General features: G+C 40.7%; 1 protein-coding gene across 4 annotated transcripts in view; it reads left to right on the plus strand.

Annotated features, from left to right (window-relative positions):
* Positions 1-20,396, plus strand: part of lrp4 (low density lipoprotein receptor-related protein 4) — a 187,504-nt gene that overhangs the window by 123,272 nt on the left and 43,836 nt on the right. For all 4 annotated transcript variants that reach the window (XM_041785232.1, XM_041785242.1, XM_041785250.1 and 1 more), the window contains exons 4-11: positions 1,537-1,650; positions 1,743-1,859; positions 3,957-4,085; positions 14,382-14,501; positions 14,695-14,820; positions 16,522-16,647; positions 16,997-17,131; positions 19,543-19,668. In XM_041785232.1, the coding sequence (XP_041641166.1) occupies positions 1,537-1,650; positions 1,743-1,859; positions 3,957-4,085; positions 14,382-14,501; positions 14,695-14,820; positions 16,522-16,647; positions 16,997-17,131; positions 19,543-19,668 (993 nt within the window). The remainder of the gene's footprint in view (positions 1-1,536; positions 1,651-1,742; positions 1,860-3,956; positions 4,086-14,381; positions 14,502-14,694; positions 14,821-16,521; positions 16,648-16,996; positions 17,132-19,542; positions 19,669-20,396) is intronic.

The following is a 20,396-nucleotide window of genomic DNA, read 5'->3' on the forward strand; positions in this document are numbered from 1 at the left end:
AACCCTGTAGAGAATCTCTGGGCTATTATCAAGAGGAAGATGAGAGACAGCAGACTCAAGAACACAGACGAGCTGAAAGCTCAACCAAGTACTGAGAGCATAAACGAGCATTATTTTTCCAGAAGGTCAACATTTCTGTATTATTGATAATTTGTTGGACAGGTGTTTTAAGATATTCTGGTATTTTGAGAAAGTGGGTTTTGGATTTTTGTGAACTGTAAGCTGTAATCATCAACAATAAAACAAAAAAAAAGTCTTGAAATGTTTCACTTTGTATGAGATGAATGTAGAATAGATGGATGTTTCACTGCTTGAATTAAGTCATAGGAAAAAAATAACTTTTTATGATATTCTAATTTTTTTGAGATGCGCTTGTATGTCAGGCCACAGTCATAAATCTTTTGCATAATGTCACATAGTCTTCCCTGCCCATCCCTTCCTAGAAAGCACAAGGGGCATGATATTCACTGGAATACAGTGCTTAATAAGTACCCATGTCCACAAATTCCCTCTGGTAATCATTGTTGTGCACATTTTGTACCCAGAAAGCCTAGAATGTTTCTTTAAGTTAGAGAGTGCTTGCATACGTCTTTGTGTAGTCTGATGAACATATTTGACATTTTAATGAATCTGCACATGTATATCAGGACAAGGGCATTCATCTTGTTACATTACCTACATGAAAATTAAATGACCTTAAGCCATTGAGTTGAATTTTTTTAGAGTCTAATAGACATACTGCTGTATAAACACTTTCTGACTAAAAGAAAAACAGACTTCTGGGTCACCAGGGTCAGGGTATGAAATGGGTGTTGTTCCTTCAGTTCTATCTGGTTTAACATTTCTGTCTTTTGTTCATAGAAAGCATTCAGCTTCATAACTGAAATGAGAATTATACTTAGGCTGTGGTTGGAAGTATTTGTAGAGATTTTTTTCTTATTTTTTCCACATTGGAAGCTCGTCACTCCTCTGTCCCAAGCTCTAACCAACATTACTTGAAACTGACCACAGCCTTTGTTTCCTGGAGGGCGAATCGCCACTGTTTTTGAGCCACCAATTATGGTGGTTAGGTTTCATTTCTTTTTGGAAAACATTTGTTGCACGCTTTGGGAAGCGCTGTTTGAATGGGTGTATTATTGTAGCACGTTTCCGCTCTGATCAGTGGTTGTGACAGTAACGTATACAATTTCACTGATTTTATTTAACCGTCTTTCTCTGTGCAGCAGCAACCGCGGATCATATGATTTTAGTTTTGAGGTTGAACCACAGGATATTCAGTGTGAGTCTTTGAGCCTTAAACCTTCACCCTCGGGAGAGTTCAGCTTGTTTACGGAGGGAAAAATCAGTTTCTTCTCCTCAGCTCTCTGCTCTGAGCCTGACATGAAAGGTCACCGTTTCCCTTGTGTCAGTGCAGCTGTGGATATCATGTCAGCACAGCTCAGGGATGGCTGCATCCTATCCAACTCTTCTAAAGTTTGCAGTCTTTGGTATCTGTAGTTTCTTTTCTCAGAGGCATATCTTTGTTTTTCTCTGCAGCTCCAAGAGAGTGTGAGGAGGATGAGTTTCACTGCCAGAATGGTTACTGTATTCGCAGTCTGTGGCACTGTGACGGGGACAACGACTGTGGGGACAACAGTGATGAACAGTGTGGTGGGTATACACACATGGGCTTCAGAATGCAAGCTTCTATCATTCACTGTGGCTTCTGGATGTGACATTTTTGTTCTGTTTTATCTCATCAGACATGCGTAAATGTTCAGACAAGGAGTTCCGGTGCACGGATGGCAGCTGTATCGCTGAACACTGGTACTGTGATGGAGATACGGACTGTAAGGACGGATCAGATGAGGAAAACTGCCGTAAGTTGCTTTGAATATCCAGATAATTGACAGGTTTATTTCAGTGCATTCAGACCCCTTCACTTTTTTTGTTTTTATGTTACAGCCTGATGCTACAGTCAGAAAAACATCACTTTTATTTCCATCAATCTACACTCAGTACTCCATCATGACAAAGTGAAAACAGAATTTTAGAAAATTTGCAAATTTATTGAAAATCAAACCTGAAATATCACATTGTCTTAAGTATTCAGACTCTTTACAAAACACTTCAGATTAAGCTCATGTTTGTCCCATTTTTCTGGATCTTTTCTGAGATGTTTCTACACCTTGATCGGAGCCCACCCATGGTAAATTAAATTGACTGGAAACAGAAATCTCCAGCAACACTTGTAGTTTATAGAAACACTTTATTAAATTCATTCCCTAAACTACAATTGTCACTATTGCTGGAGATTTCTGTTTCCTCCACAACTTTCTTCATCCTCTGTGAACCTTGGAAGTTGGTGAGGTTTTCCTAGATTTACCCACTTCAGCGCAAAGTAAACTGATTGGACTTGATTTGGAAAAGCACACTCCTCTCTATAGAATACGTCATAGCTGACATATCAAAGCAAAAACCACTAGGCTTTCACATGGAGTGCTTTTATGTGTTTTGCACTGAGAGGTTTCCGTCTAGCCACTCTGCCATAATCCCTGATTGGTGAAGGGCTGCAGTGATGGAACTTCCTCTGGAACTTCCCATCTCCACACAGGATCTCTGGAGCTCAGTCAGAGTGACTATGAGGTTCCTCTCTGACTGATGCCCCACTCCTCCAGATCGCTCAGTGTGGCTTGACAACCAGCTCTTGGAAGAGTCCTGGTTGTGCCAAAAGAATTATGGGGACCACTGTTCTCTTGGGAAAATTTAGTGCAGCAGAAATGGTAGTCCTCCCCAGATCTGTGCCCTGCAAAAATCCTGTCTCTAAGCTCTTCAAGCAGTTCAGGACCTCATGGCTTTTTTTTTTTTTTTTTTGCTCTGATGTCTTGTCAACTGTGTGGCTTTCTATAGAGAGGTGTGTGCCTTTCTAAATCATGTCCAAATAATTTATTTCACCACAGGTGGACTCCAATCAAGGTGTAGAAACACCTCAGCAAAGATCCAGAGAAATTGGGAGGAGCCTGAGCTAAATTTCAAGTGTTTTTGCAAAGGGTCTGAAAACTTACTTTAAATAAATTTGCAAATAATTCTAATATTCTAGTTTCATTTTGTCATGATGGGGTACTGAGTGTAGATTAATAAGAATAAAACTGACTTTTTCTTACTGTAGCATTGTGCTGCAAAATAACCATATTGAGAAAAGTGAAGGGGGTCTATTTTTTCCTTGTAAAGCAAATTTCTACTATATGTACTTGACAAAATGGGCCTGTACCTGACTGCTTTCGCTTCAGACCCTTAAGGCTCATTGTTTTTTATTTAAGGTGGGGCCAAGTGGGGGGCCCTGGCCCACTGAGGTTCCTTAGCATAATCTATCCCCCCTCTCCCCTCTCTTCTGCTTTTGTATTGGTAGTTTTATTGTTCCATGCCCAAACACTCTTGCATATGTATTCAGCCAGATACAGGAGGTGACGCTATGCATGTAGTTAGTTTGCAAATCCACCAAGCAGGTCCACATTTGTTTATTCTCTGTGAGGATAATGGAGCCCATCCTGCCCACTAATGTGGATCTTTTTTTATCATTTTTAAGACACTAACAACAACTTCCAGGCTAAAATGGGTCTGTGCTGTGAGGATTAAACAATTTTTGAAGAGGCAAGACATTTACCTTTTCAAGTAACTAGTATCTGCCCTCCCTCAGAGGCCTGTCATGTTTCCCATGAAAAGGCTGTTCCTTCAAACTTCAGCATCATGACTATGCAATGACTACAAGAAGGAGCGAAATCTTGTTACTGACCAGCTGCACATCATCTTAGACACAGTAGTGGGTTTATTATTCAGTAGGAAATCATGTTCACTGTATCTTTATTCACTTTGTAGTTTCTGACAAACTCTGCAGAGACAACTTAAAACTTCACAGAGCATCTGACAGCTGCATCTTCTCCAGCATCTGTTTCACACATCTGTGTGCATCTTTGCAGCTTCAGATGTGATGGCAGCCACCTGCAGCGTGGAGGAGTTCCAGTGTGCATACGGCCGCTGTATCCTGGACATCTACCACTGCGACGGAGACGATGACTGTGGAGACTGGTCGGATGAGTCTGACTGCTGTAAGCTGCCATTTATTCATACACCGACATGTGTCAAGTATTTAAGAGAACTAACACTTAAAATGTTAACCTGAAATCCCCTAGGAAACTGTGGATGATACAAAAGTGTAACTTTTTTTTCTTTGTGGGTGAAAAACTTCAACTTCATCCAACTTAGTCCAAAACTTGTAAAATCACTTTGAAGATGTGAAACATAGTTTGCCACAGTAGAGTGATTGATCCTGCCTCGCCTGCTTGGATAACACTTGCAGCAAACCGCTGTAATCTTCTCACACACAGACAAACGTGCATTTACTTCCTAGGATCCAAGCAAGCCCTTTTGGCTCTCGCTAAAACAGCTTGTGCAGTCAAAGAAGATGAGTCTCCCTTGTGAGATCAGCCTTTAGTTATGGCCGATAGAGTAGAGTTCAGTTTCTTCTTTCCCTCTGGCAGACGTCTTTCCCCCTCTCCACCCCTCCTCCTTCTCCTTCTCGAACTCTTTCTCTCTCCCTCTCCATGCTACCCAATGGCATTGTTGAACATGTGTCCCAAAATAGCGAGTCATGCTCATGTCCTGCAGCATGCTGCAGCAGTTCAACCAGAGTTTAAAAGTACAGTATGGGATGATCTGATGAGGAAGTCTCTGTTTAGGCTTACATCATGTTTTTAGACTTTAAACCAACTAAATCTGGTCTAAAGTAAGTAAACAAACATTCAGCTCTTGGTGAGAGACAAAAGAGGGCTACGAATATTTCCATCATTGCATCAGTTGTTCATCATTCTATTTCAGCCAAAATCTCATGTTTTAGTTTGATTAAGCATTTATTAAGGCAACATAACATGTTTGGCATCAGGCTCCAACTTTATTGCTCTGCGCAGATTTTTACATACAGAATTTGAGAAGTGATAAGATAATAGATTAAACCCACAGTCAGAGCCAACAGGTGAATGCTGGGGTGGAGGTAGGTTGAAACAAGAGCACAGTGCTGATCCAGAGAAGAGGAAGAGACCAGAAGTCCATCCATCCATTTTCTATACCGCTTATCCCATCGGGGGTCACGGGCTAAAGGCGGGGTATGCCCTGGAGTTGTCTCCAGTCGATCACAGGACTGACATATAGAGACAGACAACCAGGCACACCCACATTCACACCTACGGCCAATTTAGAATAATCAATCAACCTGATAAGCATGTTTGTTGGTGGTGGGAGGAAGCCAGAGAAACGGGAGAGAACCCACGCATGCACAAGGAGAACATGCTAACTCCACACAGAAAGGCCCTGACCGGGAAGCAAACCAGGGACCTTCTTGCTGTGAGGCAACAGCGCTAACCCCTGTGCCGCTGGGCAGCCCTCGAGACCAGAAATCTTGCAGCTTAAATCGACCACTCATTTAGGAGGATGTGAGTCATGTGTTTTGGTTGAGATGCATGACAGGTGTGAATCATTGCGCTCGACCGACAAAAAAAACTTGCCAGCTTCGTTTGTTTCCTTCACTGATGTATTGTTAAGCTTATCACTGGTGAAAACAAATGTGAAGAAGTCAGAGAGTAAGAATTAAAACAGGAATAAAAAAGAAAGGATACCACAACAAAATACCAGAGGTTGGTACAGCTAAACAAAAATTTAACTTTGTCGAAGTTGGCCTTCAAAACAGGTGGATGTGAATCTATTCTGTGGCCTCTCCTGTGGTCCTATCCTCTCCAAAATAAAAGGCAAAAACAAGTGATAACAATTATATGAACTGTTAATCCATCTACAAAGACTTAAACTTTAACAGTAGTTAATATTTTAATTATATAGCACTGATTTGTTTCAGTGTCACCCATACATTGCTAGAAAGTTAGTATTCTTCTGATTCCAGCTGTATAAACTATTTCAAGATCCCTCCAACACAGCAGCAACAATCAATGCATCTGTCAGACCACCAACAAACATTAATTACATACCGGTAATGAATTTGAAGGAGTATGTCCAAGACTGACATGAAGGAGGCTTAATGAACATTTATGATGTGTCGTTCGGTAAATGATGTTACCTTTAATGCAGTAAATTAAGAGCATACCCACTTGTACACACGCCATTACTCCACTGCGCATCCCAAATCAAGAGTGGAAGTTTTCACTGTCTGGTTGCTCTGCAGCAGCTTTTTTCCTTTCCAAGAGAGCCACATAAGTTAAAACTGCATCTTAACCCACTCTCCCCCCGTTGTTTCCAGTCTTTAGGCTCAGCTAAAAGCTACAGCCTTACCTTACTGGACAGAGACAAAGATAGTGTCTTCTTGAAGCCAAGGTGAAGCTGCAAAGTCACTTTCTTGTGAGACTGAGGGGGTTAAACAGTCCCAAACCTTTACAGTTAACAAGACACTGAGAAGTTCTGAGAATCAGATCTGTACTTTGCGCTGCGTTGTTCTGTAGCATACATGAGGAGATCATCTATGCTACACTTTTCCCTACACGCTGGAAATACTCTTTTTCATTGTTTAAGTTAAGGTGTCCTGTCTGGTCAAGCATGGAGGAGAAAAACATCCGAAACATCCGTCATGATGACAGTTTTGCTGTTTAAATAAATTCAACATATCTTTTATGTATCAGACTGGAATATCAAGTAAAGCAAGTAAAACAATATTTAGGTGAGAAAAGTTTGGTGCAGCTTCAGAAATGATCTCCTCTTCTCTCATTTTAGCGCTATCAGACATCACAGTTTGTGCAATGGAGCTGGCAGAGGAAAGTATACATACTGTCAGATTCAACTGTGGACATTTGCATTCTCACTTAGAGCTTCGCCAGAAACTGTCAGTATTAGTTTGAGTTAGCAGTGTTTGTGTGAAAAAGTTTTGTGATTCTAAAAAGAGAAAACAGGCAGTTTTTCACACAGGAAAAGCTTTGGATCAAATACAAATCATTTAAAATCACACCCGCTCTGTCTTCACACAGCAGAAGCGTTTGCCATATAAATGTACACATTGCACATTTGATTATCATGGTGGTGCAGTGGTTAGTGCCGTCAAATCCGCCTGTCGAACATGGCCTTTCTATGTGGAGTTTGCTTGTTCTTCCTTGTGGTCTTCTCTTTGGGCACTCCAGCTTCTCCCACAAACCAAAGATGTGCTTGTTAGGTTGATCCATGACTCTAAATTGCCCTTTAGTGTGACTGGGAATGTTTACCTCCAGTATAAAGCAAACCTTTAACCCTTGTTTTCTAGTGCTCCCTTGTAGTGGTGAAATCTTCCCCTACATAATGGGATGACCCTTCAAGCTCCTGATACACCACTAGAAGTCACTGACAGCATTTACATAAAAAAGACTCAAACACAATAACAAACATCCCCATTACAATCATTCTTTTAAAGCTTGTTCAAAATCAAAGAGACCATGATAATTTGAAACAGCACTTAATTATGAAATCGTTAGAGTTGTTAAATCTTGCTGATGAATCCCAAGGTATTCTGAGAGATTTCCTGTAAGTTCTGTTCTGCTTGCGCCTCAGGAAGATCTCAGTTTGAAGGGCGATGTAACTTTCTCCCTACCCCTTCTGTTACAACAAAAATCTGGACATCCTATCTCTAGATGTAAAGGTGTGAAACATTGGAGTAGGGCTTTGTAGAAGCAGCAAGAGGTATGTTGGGATTGAGCCACAGTTTAAACCTTGCAATAAACTGACAACTAAACCATGATGGGCACAGCCTCTCACCAAATGGCAGGTGGGGGCGGCTCCATTTCCCTTGGAACCCATACCCAGGCAGATTTGATGGTTTGGAGCTAGAGCCAGATCTACCACCAGTTCTTTGGTTTTCCATAGCCAAAAGAACTGGCTCCAGGCCATAAAAACTGGCTCTACCATGGCACCAACTCCTTGCTGGACCAGAGGACAAAACTGGTGTATGTTGTGGGCTGCAGGCTTACGCTGGGGGCTGCATGCTTGTGTCTTTGCCATTAGAATTGATCATTTTAAAGAGCAAACTTTGGTTCAGAGGAGACTGCAAAACTGCAGTGAAAATGGATAGAAAAACAAATCAGGTAGTCTGAGGAGGCAATTAGCCACATTTTAATGCACATTATGATTTTTGTGCTCAGAGACCGACTTTCATATCAGGCAACGGGAACCTTGGATACAGCTACAGCAATTCTGGAGATGGTGGTGGGGGCTTTGTCACTGTTTCCATTTGTATCCTATTCAATATACAGGATAAGGCTGGCAACACATATGTTTATTTCAATCTCAATTTTGGGCCTGATTTGAACACCTCAGCAATCAAAGAACATTGCCTGATTTATGACTTGTCACAACTGGTAATTTGTCCAAATAATCCTCAAGTGTTTGGTGTCAGTACGATTATTTTACTGCTCTCGATGAAGTCAGAGGCTCCCCGATCTGGAATCATAAATACTAGACATGTTTGTTATTTATAATTCTAGTTTGGGCTGATTCCAACAGAAAATCCACAATAGACAATGAGAGTGAGTAGATTGGGAAGCGTTGGCTCTTGAGAGTACCTTTACAGCTCACAAACATGGCAGTGAACATAAACACAGGTATATGTCTTCTTACTTCGTCCTTTTTTTGGGGCTGCAAAACAGAACAGCCAAGCTAAATGAGGCTAGCTGTTAGCTACCCTACGGTAGTGTCTTCTCAGTGTCCATTCCAAGCAGATCCAAGGGGGAAATATCACTCTTGGTACACCACACCACTGGGAAATCTGGCCTTTGCTGACTTTGGTTAGACGGGAGAAATCTGATCCATAATCGACAGGATTGTGTGCCTTGTGGTGTGTGCCAGGCTCAGGCAGTAAGGTCAGGTGTGGTGACTTTTTTCATACCTATAGATAGTTTTGGTAGTGGTGTAGGTAATGGATGGATGCGTGGATGGATATTTGATTATTCAAAATCCAAACTTTGGTGTTTTAGTCGATGTTTACTGTGTCCAACTCTAATTTTTCACATGCTGTTGTCTCACCCCACCATTTTGTCTCGCCTTCATGTTTTAGATGTCAGTGGACGTCAGGTTGAGCTCAGAAACAGCTGCTGTTCGCAGGCCTCGCCTTCACAGCATCTGTCAGGACTGGAAACACTCTGTTAGATTTTTTCTCTCACTGTATCTTTTACACGCTGAGGCTGTAGTCCTGATTAACACACCATGATCGTGTTTCACTCTCCTCACCCCAGAGACGCGGCACACCGCTGACAAATCTCTCAGCATCTCCCTCCTCGTTCCACCGTCTCTCATTCCTCACATGTTCGTTTCATTCGCTCATTGTCTGTAACAGCCCACCTCGTCTCCCTCTCTCACTCACACACATATGCAGAGTGATTTCCCTCTTTGATGTGTTTATCTGCAGTGCAGATAGGCACAGCTTCAAGGTTTTCTAACATCTTTTGGTCATGTTAGTCGACTGATCTGCTCTGTTTCTCTCTCATCTCCACCTACACTCAGGTTTTTTAATTGCTGGCCTGCTTTTGAGGTGTTAAGCATGTCTTTTTTTTTTTTTTTTGAAAAGTTTAGCTGGCATCAAAGCTTTAAAAAGTAGTGAAAGAGCCAGGAGATAGACCCTGAGTGTCAGAGAAGCACTTGAGTAGAAACATGGCAGCAAATATCAGATCCAAGTTAATCAGTGACTGAAGAACACACATGCCCACACACTAAAGTTTAAAGGTGTCTTTTCAAAGTTTGGGAACACAGATTTAAGTTTAAACTGAAAACACAGATTCTATTAAAGAGGTGGACGACGCCTTTGAAGAAACCCTTCGGAGAAGCCTTTGTTTTTGTGCCAGTACTAAACAAATTTGCAGGACTTTGTCTCTATAGACAATCAGAGCCATTCTGACTTGAGATCATTGATATTAAACATGTTCAGTGTTTAATTTTGGTTCTCCTGAAAGGGAAACGCTGAGAACAGACAAGCAGGCACAAGCAAAATTGTCATTTTGAATGGAAAAGTAGCCAATAAGTAATCAAACTGACCGAAGAAGGAAGCACAACAGAATCAGCCATGATGACAAAATTAAATCAAAGCATAACGTTAGGTGGACGTCAAAAGTGGAGGAGCAACTTGTTGATTGGTGGCAAAAACACAAGTGTTTATACATGTCCTGTAAAACATACCACACTCTAACTGATAAAGAGAGAGGTTGGACTGAATTTGCTTCTAAAATGGATGTAGCAGATTTAGAATTGATTCTAATTCTCAGAGTGTTATTTCATTATGCTATGTTGACCCATTTAGTGTTAGTCCAACTCTATAGAGAGCCAATTGATCTAAGCTCTGCCCACTGCCATTTCAAATCTGGGGGCCAAAGTTTCCCATCATGCCACTGGATGTAGTATTTAAATCTGTTTTAGATGTGTTTAAATATTTTTGAATGCTGCCTGTTGTATAGTGTTTACTGTTGGGATTCATTTGCTCATTTTTCTGGTGGCTTTTGTATGATAAGGGAAGTTATAGGGCATTACGCCCTCATTTGTGCAATGCTGCATGCAGCATGCAGCATGGAAAATCGCCTACTCTTCCACTCTCTCACAGTCACAAGGATGCGTTTAGGTACCAAAATATGGTACCGTTTGATTTTATGTGAATCAAAACTCAGAAGTAATTTGGTCGGTACCTAAAAAGGTACCAAATTCGGTACCCATCCCTACTGACAGACATAAAATCTTGGAGTTTTAATTTCTCTTCAGTTTTTCTTTTAGTCCCATAACTTTTTTAAAAATCCCATTTGCATTACTGCATTGCAAATTCTTAACGCCCAGGTTGTTCTGGAAAAAAAGGATATTGAGAGCTTGACTGTGCACCATCGGGTTGATGTTTTACATGCTTTTTAAGACAATAAGTCCAACACAATATGGACAATATGGTCAAAATAGCTCAGGGCTCAGAGGGTAAAAGTTACACAGTGAGTGGAAGATATGTACACTATTAAAGAAAAAAGCTAAGTCTGCAATTACAAGAGTGTAAATTTAACTCAGAACTTGTGAGATTTTTATAAACTCTGGTAAAGTGTTAAATTTAACACCATGGGAGTTTAATTAATGTGATGATTTCACTGGATGTGTCGTACTGTGTGATCCTCTCATCCCACACCACACTCTATGAGAACAAAACTGTAAAATCTGTCATTATTTCTGGCTGTGTGTGGTCTTTCATATTTTCAAAAATTTTTTGAAATGTTTGAGCATATTCAAGGCTCTGTTTTCCTCATTAACATAGGATGAAGAGGCTGGTATCCCCTTGATAATTTGTTGATTTCTTGAAATCTCTAAGGAAACAGCAAAAATTAGATGTTATCACAGGAGAACGGAGTAAAAAAAGTGTAAGCGTGCGCGGCCTAATAGGGCTTTTGTAATGATTCCCTTTTTGTTTATTATTTTTGTTCAGTTTTGAAAAATGTGGTCATTTTTTTCCTATAAAGGCGGTGGTGGTGAGTTCTTAGGTTGGACCCGTTGGGACGTAGTGCTCCAATCCATCGATGTCATTGACAGGAGTTCCTGCATGTTTATTTTTGGCACAAAAACCAACAAAGGTTACCAGATCAGTCCACATCCTGTCTGATGAAGTGGAACCAGCTGGACCTCCATCATGTCCTCTAACACTTCATTTCCTGTTGTCATGTCCTCTTAAACTGCCCTTTTGTTTTCACTGTTTGTTTCTCTTTCATGTTATTTTTGACCCAGATTCATTCATTAATAGGATTGGATTTAGAGTGGAAAGTTGTGCTGTTAAACAAAGTTTGAAGGTGTCCTGGCATCCTGAAACATTCACAAAGCTTGTTGACACACAAGCTCACACAGAGGAGGCATTCCTGAGAGGCATAAGACGGCCCATCCTCAGACAGCATTCCTTGGCATCGGCTCTCCAGACACATGAAGGGCGCTTTGTTAGAGAAGAAGCCTCTGCATTTCTCTCGCTCTCTCTTTCTTTCTTCCTTACATGAACGCACACACATCCAAAACACTCAAACTTGCACGCCTTGTTACTGCTCGTGAACGCTGATACTGCTCTGGGCTTCATAGCTGAGCAGATGAAAGAGCGTGGTTGGTGTATGTGTGTGTGTTTGTGTGGATGAATCACTTGAGTGTGTGTGTGGGCGTCTGTGTGTACGTCGGCGGCATCCCACGCTGATCTCTCTCTCTCTCTTTCTATCTTTCTCTCTTGCTCTGTGGGAGAGCCACCTGCTGTTTTGATCATCTCTCTCTTCTCTCACTGAGCTGATAAGGCTGCATGGGGATGCTTGAAGCTCCAAAACATCTCTCTTTTTTTTCTCTTTTTTTGCATTCCCTTGCTTGTCATTTTGCTCATCCCTTATCTCACACCCACTGTAGCTTTGATGGAAGCCGACTCATGCTGTCAGTAGGAAACGTGTCAAAGAAATACACACATGCACTCATACGCACACGCACTCTGGATTTAAGATGCTTATGTTTGATTCAGCTTTAATCTTCTCGTCCACCTCCGTCCTCATCTCCTGCCAGTTTGAGCCTCACTTTGATGTGATGGCATGTAGCGATGTAGTGGGAGCGTTAAAGGTGGGACAGCTTTGGTCTCAACTCAGAGATGCTCATACGGTGGCTAAAATAAACTGAAACAAATCATGTCTAAAAGGAAGTTATGTGGCACTCTCCTTTTCATTTTTTCTCTTGTTTTACAGTGTTTTTGGACTTGGCTCAGAGAGGACAGTAAACTAAAGATCTTGTAACACATGCTTGTCCGTGTGAATAATTTATTTTCTAAGGAAAGATAAAGATACAGACAGCATGAGACATCTGAATAGACCCAGAGGATAAATGGACCACATCCAAAATGTCCTTGACCCTGAACAGACCTATATAGAGAGAGCAAACTAATGCTGGCAGCAGCACAGCTTCCCTCCAGTTAACAAACAACTGCATTTTATAAGAGAAAATAAATGTCCCTGCTTATCCTACATGTCAAGTTCAGCTCTCAAAAAAATAGTGTCTATTAAAAAAAGCAAAGAAAAGCCTTTTTAATGTCAAAGTAAAAATTGTTTTTTATAAAGTGATGACAATTAACAAAAACATGTCATTTAATAAAAATGAATGCATAAATATTAATCCCTTTGAAGTCATTGTTCACTTGTTGTCTTTAAACCATTTGTAGCTTTCCCTGTAGGCTTTAGGTCATTGTCTTGCTGGAAAATAAATCTTCTCCCAAGCTGAATAAGATTGCCCTCCAGGTTTTTCCTATATTTCCTAAATTCGTTTTATTCTCTACCTGTACAAGCCTTCCAGGGCTGTCTGTCTAGAAGCATCCCCACAGCATGATGCTGCCACCCCCATGCTTCACAGTTGAGGTGGTGTGTCTGTCAAACATAGCATCTTGTCCGATGGTCCAAAAGCACCAGTTTGGTCTCATCATACCATGATGAGGGAAAAAAGGCCAGTGTGTTTTTATGTTTTGGGAGAGGCTTTCATCTAGCCACCCTGCCATAAGCCAATGTCAGTAGAGGGTTTGGTGTCCCTCTGGAACTTTGTCTTATTCCCAAACAAAATCTCTGGAGATCAGTCAGAGTGACTATTGGGTTCCTGGTCACCTCTCAGGCCCTTCTCCCTGCTCAGATTGGCCAGATGACCAGCTCTTGGAAGAGTCCTTGTTATGCCAGACTTCTTACATTTGAGAAATATGGAGGCCTCTGTGCTGTTAGGAATCTTCAGCGTTTTTTGTTGCCTTCCCCAGATCTGTGCCTGTCAGCAATCCTGTGTCTGGGCTTTGCAGACAGCTCCTTTGACCTCATGGGTTGTTTTTTGCTCTGATATGCATTGTCAGCTGTGTGCGTCATTCCAAATCATGTCCAATCAATTTAATTTGCCACAGATGGACTCCAGTCAAGGTGTAGAAACATCTTGGCAAAGATGTAGCGAAATGGGATTGAGCAAAATTTGAAGTGTTTTTGCAAAGGGTCAGAATACTTATGCCAGTGTGGTATTTCCGTTTTTCATTTTAAATTAATTTACAAAAAAAAAATCTAAAATTATGTTTTCACTTTGTCATGATGGGGTACTTAGTGTAGATTAATGAGAATAAAAATGATCTTTTTTGGCAGCAGCATCAGGCTGCAGCGTAAGAAAACTGATAAAAGTGAAGTGGGTCTTAAACCTTTCTGAATCCAGTTTACTTTTATTATATCCCTCCTTAGTTATTTTGGCACCTGTTTAAATAATTTTGTGGCTTTTTGCAGGTGTACAGCTCCAGGCTATAAAACAATGATGAGCTGTAGACTTGAGCATTTTATAGATGGTTGAATTGCAGCAGTGATTTCTGCTTGTTGTGATATTTCTGATGTCATTCTCTGTGTTTCTTTTTGCAGCTTCACATCAGCCGTGCAGATCAGTTGAGTTCATGTGCAGCAGTGGGATGTGCATCAATGCTGGCTGGAGATGTGACGGCGAATACGACTGTGATGACCAATCAGATGAGAAGAACTGCAGTGAGTAGCTGCTTATTGGACAAATGTCAATGCAGAGCTCTGTAATGTGCATCTACAAATATGCATGCTCACTTTGTTTGTCAGTGTTTTATCTGACTTCCTGTTAGCGATGGTAAGACGGAACAATCTCAGACTATCCGAGGTGGCCTGGTTTATGAATGAATGAATAAAACACCTGTTGTGTCTCCTGCAGCCACGTCCATGTGCACAGCTGACCAGTTCCGCTGCGGAACCGGACGCTGTGTTCGGCTGTCATGGCGATGTGATGGCGAGGACGACTGCTCCGACCGCAGTGATGAAGAGGGCTGTGAGAAAACTGGTAAGATGGTGCTTATTCTCTTGATTTTAGAGGCTAAATATAACATCAGCTTGAGTAGTAGTCATGACAACAGCTGAGAGCAGCCTTCCTCTGCTGACAAACTCACTTTTTTCTTCTTTTATTTTCTTCCCTTTGTTGAGAACCAGAGTTGCTTTCAAACAGTTCACTAATTAGTTTGGCTGTTCATCAGCTTGTGGGAAAATCAGAAACCGGCCTGCATGAGGAGATAGAAGTGATGTTTTCTTTGTGTTTTTGGATTTTATCTACCCATTACTAGAGCCATGACAGAGAGAGAAATCCAGATAATTTGCATGAACTTCTAGAACATTGAAATTTCCCTTTACATTATAGCCTTAAAATGGCTCATTTGCATCCCCCCTTTACATCAGTGTCCAGTATTTCCATTGTAAGATTCAAATGCTTTATGTCTACAGCTGGACATTTGCAATCATTGAAATACTTTTGCATCATGTGTACATTTCCATGCTATTGTCATGGAACAGTCTCATGTATTGATAAAGTCAGGTGGCATGGATGTTGTTATACTACAGGATACCGATTCCAAAATAAAGCACATTTTTTTTACTCTTAATGAATGAAGAAATGAAGAAAATTGAGAAAACTCAGAATAAATCTGGAGTAGAGTTTGCCAAATGCCATGTGGGAGACTCCATGGTCAAGTGGAAGAAAGTTCTTTGGTCTGATGAGACCAAAATGGTGCTTTTTAGCCTCAGACAAGACGCTGCAAACACTGCACATCACCACAAACACACCCTCCCCACTGTGTAGAACAGTGATGGCAACATTATAATGTGGGGATGCTTCTTGGCAGCCACCCTGGAAGGCTTGTAAAGGTAGAGGGTAAAATGAATGTGGTAAAATCTAGAAAAATCCTAGAGGACAAACTGATTCATTCGGCAAGAGAACTACGGCTTGGGAGAAGATTTGTTTTCCAGCAAGACATTAATCTGAGACATACAGCAAAAGCTACACAGAAATGGTTTCAAGACAAGGTGAATGTTCCATAGAACATTCCCAGAAATCTGGGTCAATGCCCAGATCTCAATCCAATAGACAATTTGTAGCTGGACTTGAAGATGACTGTTAACGTCTGATCTATGTGCAACCTGACAGAGCTGGAGCAGTTTTGTAAAGAATAATGGGGTAAAATTTCAGTGTCCAACTGTTCAAGCCTGATTGAGAACTATCCACTGTGAAAACTATCCACACAGACTCATAGCTCTGATTGCACCCAAAGGTGCATCTACTAAATACTGACTTTAACAGGGGTGAATATTCATGCACCTGTTTTGCATGACTTATTTTTATCTCATTGAGATTACTTTGTAGAAATCTGTTTTCACTGTGACATTAAAGAGGGTTTCTTTTTTTTGGTCAAAATTTTCAAATTTTATTGTCCATAATTGAATTATAAAATCAATAAAAGAGTAAAACATCCAAGGGCAAAACACTTTTTATAGGCACTGAGGCTAAGCGCACAGTTTGTGCACCAAAAAATATAGGTAGCATACCATATTTAGATTCAACTGGGAAAACTAAGAAAAGATAAAATCATCAGTTAACAATTCTAAGCTGAGATGGAGAATAAAATGTTTGCCACAAATGTTATCCATTCCACTGATCTCTGGTGATGACAGACTGGTGTTTTCTAATGAGTCATATCATCATATCTACCCACAGAGAGTCCTCCATGTGCTCCTGATCAGTTCCAGTGTGGAAACGGCCGCTGCATTGGACAGAGAAAAGTGTGTAATGAGGTCAATGACTGTGGAGACTGGACTGATGAACACCCACATCATGACTGCCGTGAGTTGATTTATCAGTATATGCACAGCAGTCATTTTTCCTTTGAGCTGCACAGAACACTGCCTTTAAAGAGATTAAATTTCACTAAGGGTGTACATGCAAAACGCCTGACATGAGCATTAAATTTTGGGTTCAGTTTTAGTAGGATTTGACATTAACAGAGAGAAGAAATTTAAAACTTGTGCTGGTTTCTGGGCCTGCACCAGATTCAGCCCGCTGCCTGTGGGGCTAAATCATTTTACGTCTTGAACACCAGATGAGTCAGGTATTTCTTACAGTGTGTGCCTGTATTTTCACTGAATCAGCACGCTGTGTTTATGTTCCCGTCATGTTTCTGTGCGCCGTGCAGGTCCGCGTTCCAGCGAGGGCAACTGTAACCAGAATAACGGAGGCTGCTCCCAGAAGTGTCAGATGGTCCGAGGGCTGGTCCAGTGCACCTGTCACACTGGATACCGGCTGATGGAGGACGGCAAAGCCTGCCAGGGTACGACCATGTCTGTGTATTTGTGTATGTGTACATCAAATCAGGCAGCAGTGTGTGTGAGTGTGTGTGAGCTTCACTGTTTAGCAGGTGCTTCCTTGTGCCACACATGCTAAAGCATCACTTACTTTTCTGTGCTTCTACTTGTTCTGTAATAAAGCGGTTTCCTGTTAATCAGGAGAATACATGCTTCCTCATTTATGTTAGAAATAGTTTTAGTAAGAGCCTTAACATCCAGTTTATCAAAATTAAATGTGCAGTTTCAAGGTCAGAGAGAATCTGAGCCTGGATAACACCCAGTTCAGTTGTTTTGGGAAAACTGAGTCTATCTCAGGCCATAATAAGCAATATTTTTCATTCATGACTGTTTTTCTATTATTCTAATGAAAATTTAATACAGTCTTTTAAATGTGGGAAAAAGTCATGTCTTAAAAAGCATATTGCAAGTTCCATTTCCTTTGGCTTTAATACTAAACCCTGAAAATGGCTGTTGAACTAGTTTGTCCTTAATTTTAAGCATTTTAAATCAGAAAAGAACAAGCTACTAAAAACACATATCCTACAATGTGAGTCATGTTCCCCAACTCTGCTGTAATTCAGCATGCAGTAGTAGTTTGTTTTGAGTCTGAGGGGTTCTTTAATCTTGTCTTTTTGATGTCTCAATATTAAAGTTTTTTTTTTTCCAGTTGTATTGATTCCTTAGGCCTTGTCCACACGGAGATGAAAGCTGTATATTTCCGTTTCATTTTGAAGAAGTTTTCCGTAAGCACAGGATCATTTCAGGAAATGTCCACATTAGCACGGAACTACTGACAACAACTGGAAACGCTGTAGTATATATGCCAAGCCTGTAATGCTGCCACAGAAATGCACCAAAAGAGAGAAGAGTGCAAGAAACTGCCCCAAACTATTTCCTGGTTGACTTTCTGGTTGTTCTCTGCAGTGGATTTAAGAACATCTGGTGTATGCTGTTCTCGGTGGTGGTAAAGTAGTGTCAGATTTACCTGTAAAAGCCAGAATAAGCTCAGTAGCTTCTGCAGCACGAACACAGCTCTGTCCGCCATTGTTGTTTTGGTTTGGCACGCGCATGCAGCTTAGGTGGGCTGTGCTATGCATGATGTAATCGTTTCAAGAAAGATGCGGTTAGCTGTCCACATGGAGACAAAACGGTAAGCATTTACAGATTTGTTCACTCTAGCGTGTATGGCCTCCCAAAACGCCGTTTCCGGTTGGTTTAAACGCCAATACAACAGAAAACTTTGGTCGTATACTCCTGAATTCTTGTCTGTGTGGATGGGGTCTTATACTTTTCAATAACTTTTTCTTGAGTGTTCTTTTGTCTTCATGGTGTAATGGTAGACAGGAGTATTGATTAACCAGTGACTGGACCTTCCAGACACAGGTGTCTTTACATTACAATCACTTGAGACACATTCACTGCACTCAGGTGATCCCTATTTCACTAATTGGGAGGTTACTAGTACTTTTCAGTCATTTCAAAGGGGGTGAATATTTATTAGGTCAAACTGAACATATTTGTTTATTTTGCATTACTTTGTAGAAGAGAGAAACAAATATATTGACCATTATTGGTTCATAAAATCAGTAAAAAAGTAAAACATCCAAGGGGATGAAAACTTTTTTATAGGCGCTATATGTGTGTTAGTTGACAACGTTTTGCTTAGCATATAATTTTAGTCAAACTAATGCTCACATGTATAATAAAAGTCCAGTTTTTGTTAAACTAACACAATAATTCAACATTTTGTAACTGCATGTAGACATACCATTACTGACACAGCTCAGCTTAAGCTCCATTAATTACATGATTAACACATCTTGTTATCAACTGATTAATCTTTGAAGCTCTTCAATGTACCCCAAGTTAAAGTCTGAAATCTAAATGTACCTTCTATTCAAAGACTATTATGAAAAAACAGTAAAATTTGAAACAATTAGGAAGAAATATAAAAGCAAAATTTAAGAGAAATAAGAGGACAGAAATAAAACACATGCTACTACATTTACATTCATAAATCTTGCCTTTCTTCACTCCTAGTAGTGAGATCATAATTTTGTCAGCTGCATATTTCCCAAAGTATGAATTTCAAAAGGACTTCATGGCAAGTTCAACTTTGGTTTAAAAATTGTTGAATGATCGATAAAATTTAGATATGAAGCAGATTTTTGCCCAGAGTGTTTTATCACAAGATTTGTGAAACTTGCGGAGACAGAATATGATCCGGTTGATATCTGATTCAAGGCTTTATGGATTTTTCTTACAAGGCCAAGAAAACCATGTAAAATTTAAGGGCTGCAGCAAGAAGGAATATGTGAATATGATCTTTGCATCCAGATACCTTTGCTCACTCTGCTTTATGTTTACTGATCTTGTCCTCTGTGGTGTGTTCCAGATGTGGACGAGTGTGCTGAAGAAGGCTACTGCAGCCAGGGTTGTACCAACGCAGAGGGGGGGTTCCAGTGCTGGTGCGTTCAGGGATATGAGCTCCGACCTGACAAGCGTAGCTGCAAAGCTTTGGGTAAGAATCACTGTACTGTATTTCAACCTTGACATGTGACCGCAGAGAGTCACCGAGGTTTGACCTCCAATGAAAACACAGTTGCATAGTGTTTATATTTGCTGCAGCAGTAACTGTATCCATCCCTCTGCCCTGGGGTCCTGGACTCCGTATGAGGTAGGCTCAATTGGAGCGTCTGGACTAGATTTAGATATGCAGGGTAGGTAGAGTGCAGGTCTGGTACATCAGCCCATCAATCTGCTGCAGAGCAGAGTTAAACTCAGGTCAGGAGGGAGTCTGTCAGGCAGCCACTAGACCTTTACTTCCAGAGAGATTAATGCATGCCATTATTAAAAGTGACCATCAGCACTGGCTTAAACTTCTTTTAATCTTTTCTCTTTTGTAACTTTTCAACTTTCACCTTATATCAACCTGTAGATATAAGGAAGTGGACAAAACAGCCCTTACTTTCCCATCTGGTTATTAAATCTCCTTTTTGAACTCTTTAGCTTGGCATTTTGCATCACAGTTTTACTTTTTTGGAACCAGAACGTCATATTTGGGCCAATAGTTGACTACTCATTAAATGTCTCTCTCCAGGTTCACAGGAATGAATCACGTGTAGTCATGCTTCAGAGCATAACCTACTTTGACATGGATTTTATTAATAAGTAGGGGTGTAACGAACCATCGATTGGTTGATTTATTATCCAATCAGATTGATAGAAAGTCAAAACATCAATCTACAT

This window comes from Cheilinus undulatus, linkage group 1, assembly GCF_018320785.1.
Source record: "Cheilinus undulatus linkage group 1, ASM1832078v1, whole genome shotgun sequence".
NCBI lineage: Eukaryota > Metazoa > Chordata > Actinopteri > Labriformes > Labridae > Cheilinus > Cheilinus undulatus.